This window comes from Wolffia australiana, chromosome 5 (assembly GCF_029677425.1).
Source record: "Wolffia australiana isolate 7733 chromosome 5, ASM2967742v1".
In the NCBI taxonomy this organism is placed as follows: domain Eukaryota; kingdom Viridiplantae; phylum Streptophyta; class Magnoliopsida; order Alismatales; family Araceae; genus Wolffia; species Wolffia australiana.
The window spans coordinates 18315440-18327918 of NC_135839.1; the positions used below are offsets into that span (position 1 = coordinate 18315440).

At 44.6% G+C, this 12479-nt stretch overlaps 1 protein-coding gene and 1 long non-coding RNA gene across 2 annotated transcripts; one reads left to right on the forward strand and one right to left on the reverse strand.

Annotated features, from left to right (window-relative positions):
- Positions 1–220: 220 nt before the first annotated feature.
- On the reverse strand, positions 221–4013 carry HTH (Glucose-methanol-choline (GMC) oxidoreductase family protein). Its single transcript, XM_078575883.1, has 6 exons — positions 3807–4013; positions 3392–3722; positions 3005–3315; positions 2540–2925; positions 1239–1804; positions 221–420 (listed from the first exon to the last, which is right to left on the reverse strand). The coding sequence occupies exons 1-6, from the start codon at positions 3853–3855 to the stop codon at positions 366–368; spliced, it is 1698 nt and encodes a 565-aa protein (XP_078432009.1). The 5' UTR covers positions 3856–4013; the 3' UTR covers positions 221–365.
- Positions 4014–5417: 1404 nt separating this feature from the next.
- Positions 5418–7832, forward strand: LOC144703107 (uncharacterized). Its single transcript, XR_013581475.1, has 3 exons — positions 5418–5754; positions 6383–7498; positions 7761–7832. It is a non-coding gene; the product is annotated as an uncharacterized LOC144703107 (long non-coding RNA).
- Positions 7833–12479: the final 4647 nt, after the last annotated feature.

The window sequence follows — 12479 nt, forward strand, 5'->3', positions numbered from 1 at the left end:
GTAATATCTGCCTAATATCTGATATCTATAAAATATTCGTCAGTTTCACATTTTCCAAATAAGTGCTTTACAATTAAAAATGAAACAACTTTCTTTAATAATAGAACATAACCTACCGTGTTATTTTGGGCAGCGCGCAATGATTTAACCAATGGAAACAGGCAGGCAATCATTTTACAATCGACGTACGACTGTTGCAAGATTAACGGGCGTGGCCGAGTGTGTTAACCATTCCTAATAAATGCCCAGTAGTGGTCAAAATCTGCAGAATAATTAGACACGCGGAAACTATTCAATATCCACACACTGCCTCGACAGGCGCGGAGTACAGAACAGTATCACCAAGAATATTTGGTCAAACGGCTTCAGCGCGTCGTTTCTCTACCCAGCCTTTCCCTCAGCATCTTTACGCCCATGTATCTGCAAACCCACCAACGAAAATACATCAACCAAGAGAGTTAGATTTATTTATACATGGATTGGATGGATGAATAGATGATTAGAGCAATGGATGGAGAGATAAATGGATAGACAGATTGGGAATATAGAGTGAGATATTATAGGATCGAAAAAGTTAGACACAGTAAGATAGAATAAGATCGAATTACTTAGATGAATTTGATAGAATAAGTTAGAATAAGTTGGATAGGAGTAGATGAAATACCATCGACAGTTAGAATAAGCTAGAATAAGTTAGATGGTTTAGAAAGTATAAGATCGAATAAGTCAGACAGATGGATTAGATAGAAAAAGATAGAATAAGATGGAAAAAGATAGAATAAGATAGAAAAAGTTGGATAGAAGGATTAGATAGAATAAGATCGAATAAGCTAGACAGAACAATATCGAACAAGTCATATAGAAATAAGATCTATTAAGTTAGATATGTGGATTAGATAGAATAATATGGAATTAGAACGAATAAGTTCGATGGATTACATAGAGTAAGATGGAATATGATCGAATAAGTTAGAAAGAGTAAGACAGAATAAGATCAAATAAGTAAGATCGATGGATTAGACAAAATAATATCGAATAAGTTGGATTGTATAGAATAAGATAGAATAAAAGAGAGATAGACGGATTATTTAGAATAAGAGAGAAAATATAGATTAGATAGATAGATAGGTAAACAGATAGAGAGATACTTGGACAGATATACAGAAAGGTGGGTAGATAAAAGATAGATAGGTACATAGATAAATAGACAGATAGAAACAGAAAGAGAGAGAGATGACCTTCCCATCATCATGACGGTGCCTTGGGGGTTAGTGCCGGGAGAGGCAGGGAAGGTCGACCCATCAACGATGCGGAGGCGGTTTACTCCCAGTACGAGGTAAGAGGAGTCAACAACCTGGCCGACATGACAGCCGCCGTGGTAGTGCCAGATGGTGATGACGGTGTCTCGGCAGAACTGCTCAAGAGAGGTGGTATCGTTGGGGTGCCTGGGAATGAGGTTAACGTTGGCCTTGGCGGTGACGTTGAGCAGCTTCTGGGCCGAGACGTCGTCCAAGGCGAGGTCGGCGTAGTGCTTGGTCCGCGCGATCTTGATCATGGTGCGTACGCCGTAGACGCAGCGGCGCAGGTCGTGCGGGTGCTTGAAGTAGTTAAAGGTCACGGCTGGGTTCGCGTCCGCGTCTCTGTTCACGAGAGTCAGGTGGCCGCGCGAGAGCGGACCGGCTATCTTCTCCAGCAGGAAGCCCCCCTGGAAGGCCTCTCTCGGCAGCTCCTTTTTGCCGTTCATGAACGCCCTTATCGCCTCCCGCGTCCTCTGCTTCGGCGGCAGCGTCGAGATCTGCCCAATCTGTCCATGTTGAAGGAAAACAAGAAGGAGATTAAGAATATTAGATTAAAAATGAAACGAGAACCACGGAGAAACAGGAGAAGGCGGAGAAGAGAGAGGAACGTTGAAGGGTCGAGAAAAGGTGAAGAAAAGGAGGGAAATAAAAGTAGAATGAGCAGGAACGGAATAGTGTAAAGAGAACAGAAGAGTAGGGTAAAAGGAGAAGAATAAGGAATAAAAAAAAGAGTAGGAGATGCAGGAATACGAGGCATAGGTGAATAGAAAGAAGATGGAAGAGTATGAAAACTAGGTGGGGAATCAACATTAAGGAAAGAGAATAATATGAAAAGAATCGACGAGGAACAAGAGGTAGAAGAAGAAATAAAAATAAGAGAAAACGAGAAGATTAAAGAGAAAAGGAAAATAAGTAGATGGTAGAATAGAAAATGAATAATGGGTAAAATAAATGAAACGAAGAAAACGAGAAAGAAGCAGAAAGAAGAGACTAAAAAAAAAAGCAAAACGAGAAAGAAGCAGAGGTTGCCAGACACGAGGAGGTGCTGGAAGACAAAGAAGGAAAAACCGAATAAGAGAGACGACGTAGGGAAATGAAAGGAGGTTGAAGATAATCAGTACAGGAGGATCGAGAAGATAACGAAGACGAAACAGCCTAAGATGCACAAGAAGAAGAAGAGAGCCAAAGAAGAACGACGAAAAGAACAATGATCAAGGAGAAGGGAGAAGGAAATGTATTGCCTCGGCCGATAAGATGCCGTGGTGCAACTTGATGCTGTCAGAGGACTGGCCAAAGCCGCTGCTGGCTTCAATGAACACGCCCCCCTTCGTGATGCCAACGGTCTGGATGAGGGACTGCTCCACCGGCTTCTTACTGGGGATAAAGACCGTGTTCATAGGATTATCGGACATGCCCATCCCCACAAACTCGTTGTGAAGGACGACGGGGATCCTCAACTTCTTCAAATCGGACTTGGGCCCAATACCGCTCAAAAGCAGTATCTGCGGGCTTCCAATCGCCCCCGCGGACAGTATAACCTCGCTCTTCGCGTTCCCATTGAGCGATGCCTTGTGAAGAGTCCCTTGTTCGTCCTTAAAGTTCACTCCCACCGCTCTCAGCCGCCCTCCTACACCGCAAACAGAAAAAAAACACAGTTTATCAGCAAAACTACACCTTCCATTCCAGATACGAGAGACGATCACCACCTCTTCGGTCGAAGACGATCCTCTGAACGGTAGCGTGGACGAGAACGTGGAGATTGCTGGGATTGCCAGCGGCGAGAAGATCGGCGGCGGTATGGCGATACCCGTCCTTATCAAAGATAGTTCCGCCGACTTTGGTGCCGTAGAGATGATCGTAGGTGAAGCCGTTGAAGGGGGAGACGCCGGCCTCAAGCAATCCGTCCCTCAGCGCTTCCTGCCACTTCGCCAGCTCCGGCAAATGTACAATCTGCTTCTCCACCCACAAATACGACTCGTTGACCAGCTCCTCCTCCCATCCCGCCCGAGTCACGAAGCTGCCAAACAAAAGAAAGACCACCACCGTCAGCTACAGTTCGAGATCCGTCGGCGATTAGGGCTGAAATGGGCAACCTAGGGTTGGCGCGGGTGTAGAAGCCGGCGTTGATGGCGGTGCCGCCACCGAGAACGCGGGCGCGGGCATTGATAACGCCGTCGGTAGAGACGAACGCCTGCGACGCGGACGCGGGCGACGTATCCGCGAGGGAGATGTGGAAGTTCTGCATGAAAGAGACGTTCACGTTGCCATACGGCGCGCCACCCCTCTCTAGAACAAGCACCGAGAAGTTCTTAGACAGCGTCGCCGCCAACGGACACCCCGCCGTGCCACCTCCGATGATAATGTAGTCGTACTTTTTCGCCGCCAAGAACGTGCTCGCCTCCCTGAACCCATAGAACTCCTCCCCTGCGAGAACAAAGACCGATCGTTGTTGACGAAAGAGACGATAATGTAGATCGAAGAACAAGGGGTGGAGGAGGAGGAGGAGACCTGAGGAGAAGCCGAGGAGGAGGAAGAACAGAGCAATCCTTAGCGCCATGGCGGTATATAACTCGCTAGGGCAATCCTTAGCGCCGGATAGTCTCAAAGCATGCGCCAGCCGCCGCGATTACGGTCAGTGGGAAGAGGGCACTCGTCCTTTATGCAATGGAGGAGGCAGAGACGGACTGGGAGGTCGACAGAGAAGGTGAGGGAAAGCGCGAAACCGCTCTGGCATAATTAAGAGAAACAAAAACCTTCTATGTGTCATTTAATGGCCCTCATGAATGCATGGTGGGAGAAGGAGGCAGGGCCGCAACCCACCCACCCACCCCGAGACCTGTGCAATTGCTACAGTAGGGAGGATTCCGCGCCGAAAAGAGTGTCCATACCCATGAAGCCAGCGAGTCTATCCGTCAATTTCTTAATTACAGATAAAGTTAGAGAGAAAGAACAAGAAGTGTCTAGAACGTTTGGATCGATCCCCTCTCTCTCCGCTTGTTTTCTCCCTTGCTCTCTTTCCCCGTCTCCGAAGAAGATCACACTTGCCACAGTGACTTTCTCCGGTCGTTCATTGGAGAGGCTATGACCCTGAATTGGTTCGGTTGTCTAGTGGAAGACAGTTACTGCAGAGAGAGATTGAGAGAGACGCCTGTGTTCGCTATTTCGCTGTCATTTGATGAAAATGAGGGACGGACAGAGATGGGTCTGGAATAGATTCGAGGTGTCGCTGCCTTGTTCGCTAAAATCGGGTAGTTGGGTTCGACGAATTCTTTAACCATTAGATCCCCAACATATCTGGAGTCTGGACGGAGTGATGGGTTCGTTGCGTACCCGGGCAGAATGATCTTCGTGGCTTCCGCGGCAGATTTAAATTTTATAAGAAAGTGATAATTTATGATGAAAAATGCAAACGCCTGCCGTCGCCGCCCACTTGCCTACCGTCTATCGCTGTCGCTGCTGGCCTCCGCCGCGGACCCGCAGTTCCTTCCCTTCTCTCCGACTCTGTCTTCAGCTGTTTCGTCTTTCTTCTACGTAATCGTTACGTTGAGATTTCTCTCTTTTGATATTTTTAATATATTTATGTCATTGTTTTCATTCATTTCATAAATGGGATATAGTAGAATTTTCAAAGTGGGCTTAACGGGTCGTCCGCCATCTTCTCGACCCGTTTAGGGGCCCGGAACTTTCTCTCTCTCTCTCTCTGTCTCAATCCGTCTCTCTCTCTCTGAGTCTATCACTTAAGTCTATCTCACTCAGTCTCTCTCTCTCTTTCTCTATCAATCTATCACCCAATCTATCTTTTTTCTCTCTCTGTCTCAATCTATCGCTCTCTTTCTCTCTCAATCTATCACTTAGTCTATCTCATTCAGTCTCTCTCTCTCTTTCCCTATCAATCTATCACATAATCTACAACCCAGTCTATCTCTTTTTCTCTCTGATGATACGTCACTCAATCCACCTCTCTCACTCTATCTATCGCAGGCAAATACTAAAGGAGGGGTATCACGCGTAGAATAAAGAGGCGGCACAGGCTCCTCATTTCCTTCGGGTCAGCCAATTCCGCGGGTGGTGTTAAAGACTCGTACTGCTCTTCCGGGTCACCGCAGCGACGCGGTCAGCTCCGCTCCTCTTTAACTCTACTACTCTCTCCCGCTCTTCCACTCAACCATCCCCTAACGAGCAAACTCCACTCGCCCTTGTCACGATATCGGCGCTACAGCAATCATCCGCCGCGTAGTCTCATTCCTTCTCCTGCATCCTTCCCCTGTTGGAGCCTCTCCCTCTTTAGGTCCAACGTTCAGAAATCAGAAAGCCTGACAGATCCGGCCAACCGATGGCACAGGCGCGAGTTAACGCAGCCCAACCCAACAAAGATTCAGGCCCGCTGTTTTTGGCCAACGAGGAGAAACCGCTGAGCTGCATCAGCGGGAAGAACGGCGGGCTCTTCAAGAACAAGGTCAAAACTTTTATTCGAACAAGCTGGGCATTAACCGGATCGCCGTACCGACAGCTTCAGTAGTTGCTTCAAGTAATTAAGGAATATTTTTCGCAATTTGGCTTCCCGACAATATGCCCATCCGTAGGTGAACAAACACATGGCGTAGTTCCTTCTCCCGGCTGAACCCACCATGACAATTCAATCCAAGGGCCAGAGTCCCCCCCGATTCAACCTTAAGTGTCATTTAGCCGAGTCAACGTGCGATAGGATTACGAACCCATAGAGCTGAAAATCACCGTTCTTCTGGAATTTTCCTGTGCAGGGTCTGGTTACTCGCGAGATTGCCCTTTATCTGTGGCCCCGTTCTATCCTCCTCCTCCTGAATCTTCTGAATCATTATGGAGACAGAGAGATACTGATCATGGAATTTATCTCCTCGGTTGAACCTTTCAGCTGTCAAATTCTTCTCTACTATCGTCCTCCACACTTCTGTAATACTTCGTCTTTGGACCACCATCCTCACTGGACGTAGGCTGGATCAGAAAAAAATCAGGGTCAGCGATGCCGGCGTGACCTTCCCTCGTTGTCCACATATCGATTAAGAGCATCAGTTACCGTTCCTAACTTTGCCCGTGCCTTTTTTCAGTGTCCAGCTAGCTCTCGGGAACGATGGCCTCAAATTTAGAGCGTAGCCAGTAAATCCATAAACGGCAAAACCCATCTACGACAACACTTGTCCGCCGGATAAGACTTGCAAAGACGTCGCACAGGGAACGAAATTAGCTTTCGTTCTCCATCAATCTGGCTCTGGTTTCTTTCTCTTTTTGTGTAAGAGTCTTTTACTAGATGCATATAGACTTTAATTGTTTTAATTTGAAGGGATGTGAATTTTGTCTCGCCGGCATCAGTAAGTCTAAGGTTAATATCATTTTCTGATGGTCCCTAGGCATCCAAAAAACAGCTAAGCCTAATCAAAGTGGTCCGACATGCGCAATTTAATAACGTGCCCGACGCATTCCTCGGATCTGATAGACATTGTTGTCGCTAGTTTCGTCCTCATCTCATAGTCGCAAGTTCATCAAGTTGGCTGTGTGACAACTTAAATGTCGGTGAGAAATGGCCACAATTAGTAGGCTTCAGAGAGACCAGTGAGAGGAGGTAAGTTTTCCCGCAATAACTTTTATGGTCAATAATCAAAATGCACGGACTTGTGAACATAATATTCAATTAGATAAAAAATGTATCCCTTGTGAACATAATCTGAATCTCCACGCCCATCCAAATGATTAAACACATTATCGTTTCATCGTAAAAAATGGGCTTTTCTTCACCAAGCCTACGGTAATAGCACATGAAACTAGGATATACAGTCTATCTCGACCTTTTCAATCGCAAAATTCAGCTAAACTCGAAAACTCTAAAAATATTTCTTCCCTTTTCTTTTGGGTCATCGTATGATATAATTTTGCTTACACATTAACTTTGAATACATGGAAATTAATTTACATTAATCGGGAAAATCAATATGTATATCGATAAGTGGCAAACAGTCGATGCAAGACTTCAAAGAAAACAACGGTGATCATTCGGCAAAATGCCCTTAAAAAGACAAGTTTCACCCAGGTTGGATCACTAAAGAAACTGGGGAATAAAGGGAGAGAGCGAGATGCAGAGAGACAAGGAGGTGGGTGAGGGCAGTCGTCAGTCTGCCATGCTGAGTATATTTACTACTTGCGAGACGCGACGACGACGAAGTAAAGCGGTACTTTGACGTATAATACTTTTTATTGATCTTTTCAGTGGTCATCTCACCCTTCTCTGTGTAACGGAAAATTGTAGTCTTTGTTTTATGTCATGAGAGGAAATTGAGAAGGACATTGTTTTTAATTACTTTTAACTGTCTCACTTCCAATCGAAATTTGGTAACGTCCCTCGCGTCATTGACAATTTTTTTTTAAGTAGATGATGAAGAATTCCTTGTTTTGACAATTTTACTGGTCTTATTATTCTCGCCGATGGAGCAGGTAGCCACCTTCCTGTCGTTCATAAATTCAGACAGCGGACTAGGGAATAAAACTGAGCACCAGATTGTACCGGATGATTAATGTTTTTAATATAAATTTTGCCTCTCTTCGCTGCGAGAACAGGGGAGACTATATGTTCTGTTCAATTCCATCATTCTTTGCATTATACTAATATTGATTTAAATCCATTTGAGCAAATTTTTACTATAAACAAAACCCCACTTTTTCTATCTTGGATACTCTCTCCAGCTAAAATAATGTCTTTTTATTTCTGCCTATTCTAACTCGTAGCCCTAATTTCTCTCCTCAACCTCTCTCCTGCTAAAATAATATATTTCTATTTATGCCTATTCTAACTCAAATCCCTTTTTCATATAGAGAATGGCAAATGTTTAATTAGATGGTAAGATAGAATGAGAAAGCAACTGAGGGAAAGATAGTTTGGGAGAAGAAGGAGAAGAGTTATAGAGAGAGACGAATAGAAAGGACAGGGAGAGAAATAGAGAAAGAGAAAGAGAGGGAGAAAGAGAAGAGGGAGAGACCGAGAGCAAGAGAGGAAAGAAATAGAGATCGAAAAGAGGAGAGGGAGATACCATGAGAGAGAGGAGAGAAAAGAGACCACATAAAGAGAGAGAGAGAGAGAGAGAGAGAGAGGTGAGTCAGAGAGACTTGATAGAGACAGGATAGAAAGAGAGACTTGAGAGAGAGAGGATATAAAGAGACTGAGGGAGAGTGTCAAAGATTTGACGATATTGTCAACACCAAATACCAGAGATTCAAATCAACATAAACAAATGTCACAATTACAAAAAATGACCACTCAGCCTCCACACATCAAGACCATCATTTGGAACATTCTTCCTCGAGGATGTGAGTCTCACTAACACAATTCTCTTAAGCACCAATGAAGTCCTATAAATTGGGATGTGCATAAACACTCAAAGTAGGAAGAACATGTTCTCTGTTTCTAATCTCTCTAGTTGATGTTCTCTGTTATCTTTGAATCTCGAATTATTCATCTCGCGCATTGTATAATTCAACATGGTATTAGAGCAAATACACTTAGACCCACATGAGGATTTTGAGTCCGATGAAGCAATGTTGCAACATCACCAACCTCAGAGAACGAGGTCCCCTGAGTGCACTACACAGCCAGCGCAAAAGCCACATCCTGCCCAAGGCTTGATGCTGATCCCCCTTAACTACCCCTTATGGCATTGACAAGTTGTAGTCACAGTTTAAGCAAAAGGATTATGCTTACATCTCACAAACAAGAGGCCACCTCACTCATTTACAAGGATTAGGCCTACGTCTCACTCAAGGATTAGGCAGTGATTAGCTGCATTGTATTATTCAATGGAGGGAAACACCTAGAGAGAGGAAATAAAGAGATACCAAGAGACAGCGAGAGTGAGAGAGAGCAAGAAAAGAGAAAAGGAGAGAGATGGAGAGAAAGGGAAAAACAAAGAGTGAGAGAGACATTGGGAGAGAGAGATAGAGAGACACCCTAAGATAAAATATATGTTAACATAACATTCTGTCATGCATGAGTGGGATACCATCTTGTGACAAAATGATGATATGACGTGAGGGCCATGACGTGTGACTCAACCATGATGGATTTTTTGTAAAACCTTGGGACATGTGATCAACTGTATGTCATATTTACATATCTCCACCATCATCATTTGTTCCATCATGTACAAAACGTCCTGTCTGGGACATGCCATTCCATACACTCATCAACAGAGAACACCGAAGGTCATCAGTCACATCTTTCGTCGGGGTGAAGGAGGTGTGATGGAGGATGTTTAGAGCCTTACGATAGTCACAGATGACTTGACAAAATATTGGTCACGGGGTGATGTGAAGGTGACCAGACAACCATCCCAGATGATGGAGGTGAAAACTTTTCAAATTTTGAAATAGAGAGATAGTGAAGAAGAGGAAGATAGAGGTGAGAAAAAGAGGCCAGGAGAGAGAGAGAAGAGAAGAGATAGAGAGAAGAGATAGAGATATAGAAAAGAAGAGAGAGACATAAACAAGTAGAGAGAAAGAAGACGGAGAGAGAGATAGACAGATAGAGATGGACAGAGAAAGGTGAGTGAGAGAGAGACCAAGAGTGAGGAGAGAAAGAGAGTTGAGACAGATGATAGAAGGAGAGTTGAGAGGGAAAAGAGGGAGAGAGAGGCCAAGAGAGAGGAGAGAATGAGAGTTAAGACAGAGACCAAGAGAGGGGATAGAAGGAGAGTTGAGACAGAGACCAAGAGAGAGGATAGAAGGAGAGTTGAGAGAGAGAAGAGGGGGAGAGAGGAGATAAGGGGAGAGTTGAGAGAGAGACCAAGAGAGAGGATAGAGGGATACTTGAGAGAGAGAAGAGGGAGAGAGAGGCCAAGAGAGAGGAGATAAGGAGAGTTCAGAGGGAGACCAAGAGAGAGGATAGACGGAGACTTGAGAGAGAGAAGAGGGAGAGAGAGACACAAAGAGATAGGAGAGAAGGAGAGAGAGACCAAGAGAGAGGAGAGAAGGATAACTGCGAGAGAGGAGGGAGAGAGAGACACCAATAGAGAGTAAAGAAGGAGAATTGAGAGAGAGAAGAGGAAGAATTGAGAGAGAGAGAGGAAGAGAGACCGAGAGAGATAAGTGGGAGAGAGAAACTAATAGAGAGAGGAGAGAAAGAGATATTGAGGAAGAGAGACCCGAAAGATAGACGAGGAGAGAAAGAGAGACATAGAGATAATGAGAGACTGAGAGACAAGGGAAAGAGAGACAGAGCAAAAAAGAAAGATAGACTGAGAGAGAGGAGAGAAAGAGAGATAACGATAGAACGAGAGACTGAGAGACGGAGAAAGAGATAAAGAGAGACTGACAGAGAGGGAATGAAAGACCTAGAGAGGGAGAAAGGCATTGAGAGATAGATATTAAGAGAGAATGACACCAAGAGAGAGACACCTAGAGACGTCCTTAAAAAATAATTCTTTATATGAACATTATGTCATGGGAGACGAGGATGCCGTTCGATGAAGAGACAAGGAGGGGATGTGAGGGCCAGTGACATGTGACGCTGTTGTGGCAGATTCTTTTTGAAACTAGGACATGTGATGGGATGGGAGACATGACGAAATACACATCACAATTTCATTTGTCACCCTCATCATCTATATCGTCGCATCTGATGACATCAAAGTAGATCGATAAAATTATGTTTTTACACTTATTTTCACAACTTATTTTTAGTTTTGGACTTGCATTTTTTTGTCATTTAAAGATAAAATGAGAAATTTATGATTTAGTTTTATAAGGTCTATCTTAATATATTTTATTGATTTATGAGACTAACCCCACTTGACTCCTTTGAGTCAAGTTGATTTCACTCACATCTTTTTACAATTTGTCTTGAAATACAAGACTTAGGTAAATAAAATGGTAATTTTTTATAAAAATGGGAGAGAAGAAGAAACCCAATCCATCTCATAGATAACAAGAAGAATCCCAATACACAAGAAGCCCACACTAGAAGCTCATTCAAACCTCTTTAAGAATTGGATCAACAAAGGCAAAAGTTGTGGAACTAACCCACAATTTGAATTTTAAAGATGAATTTTTGAATTGGAAGGAGGGAACGTGGATTCAGATTAGAAATCAGGTAATCCTAGCCCTCAAAAACCTTGGAATTAAATCCAATGGCTCAGAGAGTTAGACACTGATGGTGCACACCATCAACGATCATCGACGACATCGTCCGAGCCGCTCGCCCCCGTCATCGAAAACTGGGTGAAGATGCTCGTCATCGCCTTTTGATTTTTGTCGTTTCTTAGTTGTATTTAGTTTTTTTTTTCCGCTCTCGTCATCCTGTTTTTTTCGCACTTTGACGCGTCTCGTGCCCGTGTTTTTGCCGTCATGGGAAGGGGTCCTTAGTCATTTGGACCCCCTCCCTTGTCCATTGGTCTTTTCTTTTGTTATTTAATTTTCCCCTTTATTTTGTAATGAGGGGGCCCATTATATAAGGCCCCCCTAATGGACCCTTTTCTCTTTGTTGACCCACTAAGGGGGGCCCATTTGACCTCTTCCCCTTTCAAAGGAAATTGTGAAGTGTTGTGTTCTTTCTGGTCTCCCCCTTTCAAAGGAAAGAAGAAATTGAAGGGGAAGAGGGAGTGGGCGAAGGTGGGGAAACAAAAGGATCACGCCAGAGATCGGAGGGGTTCAACAGACGCCCCTTTCTTCTCCGCCCAAGACCTTTCTGATCGCAGGTTCCTCATGTCCCAGCCATCATCGCAGGGAACTCTTCTCCGTGGTGCTCTATCATGGGCGAAGAATTGACATTCCTCCTTTGTCGTGTGACAATCGGGACTGCACCGATCAACACTGCATGATTGGAGGTGTGTCTTCCTCCCGCGTCTCCAGCACGAGGAAAGAAGATCCTCGCCGACCGATCCCTTCACCACGGGACATTCTTGGTGTTTACGGCGTCCTAGAGAGTGACACTACAATGGGAAATTCCCGAACTCCCCTGGGACACGGGAGAGTTGCACGCGGAACCTCAAGCATCGTTCTATGTACACGGAATTTTCTGGTCTACCCTGGGGGTTGGCTACGACTGAACCTGTAGCACGACGGTCAAAATTCTCCCTCACGGTGATCCTGTTGACTAGCGGCTACCTTCTCCTTGCCCTTGGTCGCTGATTATTTCCACCTGCGGTCCACAATGTTTCTGAGCTC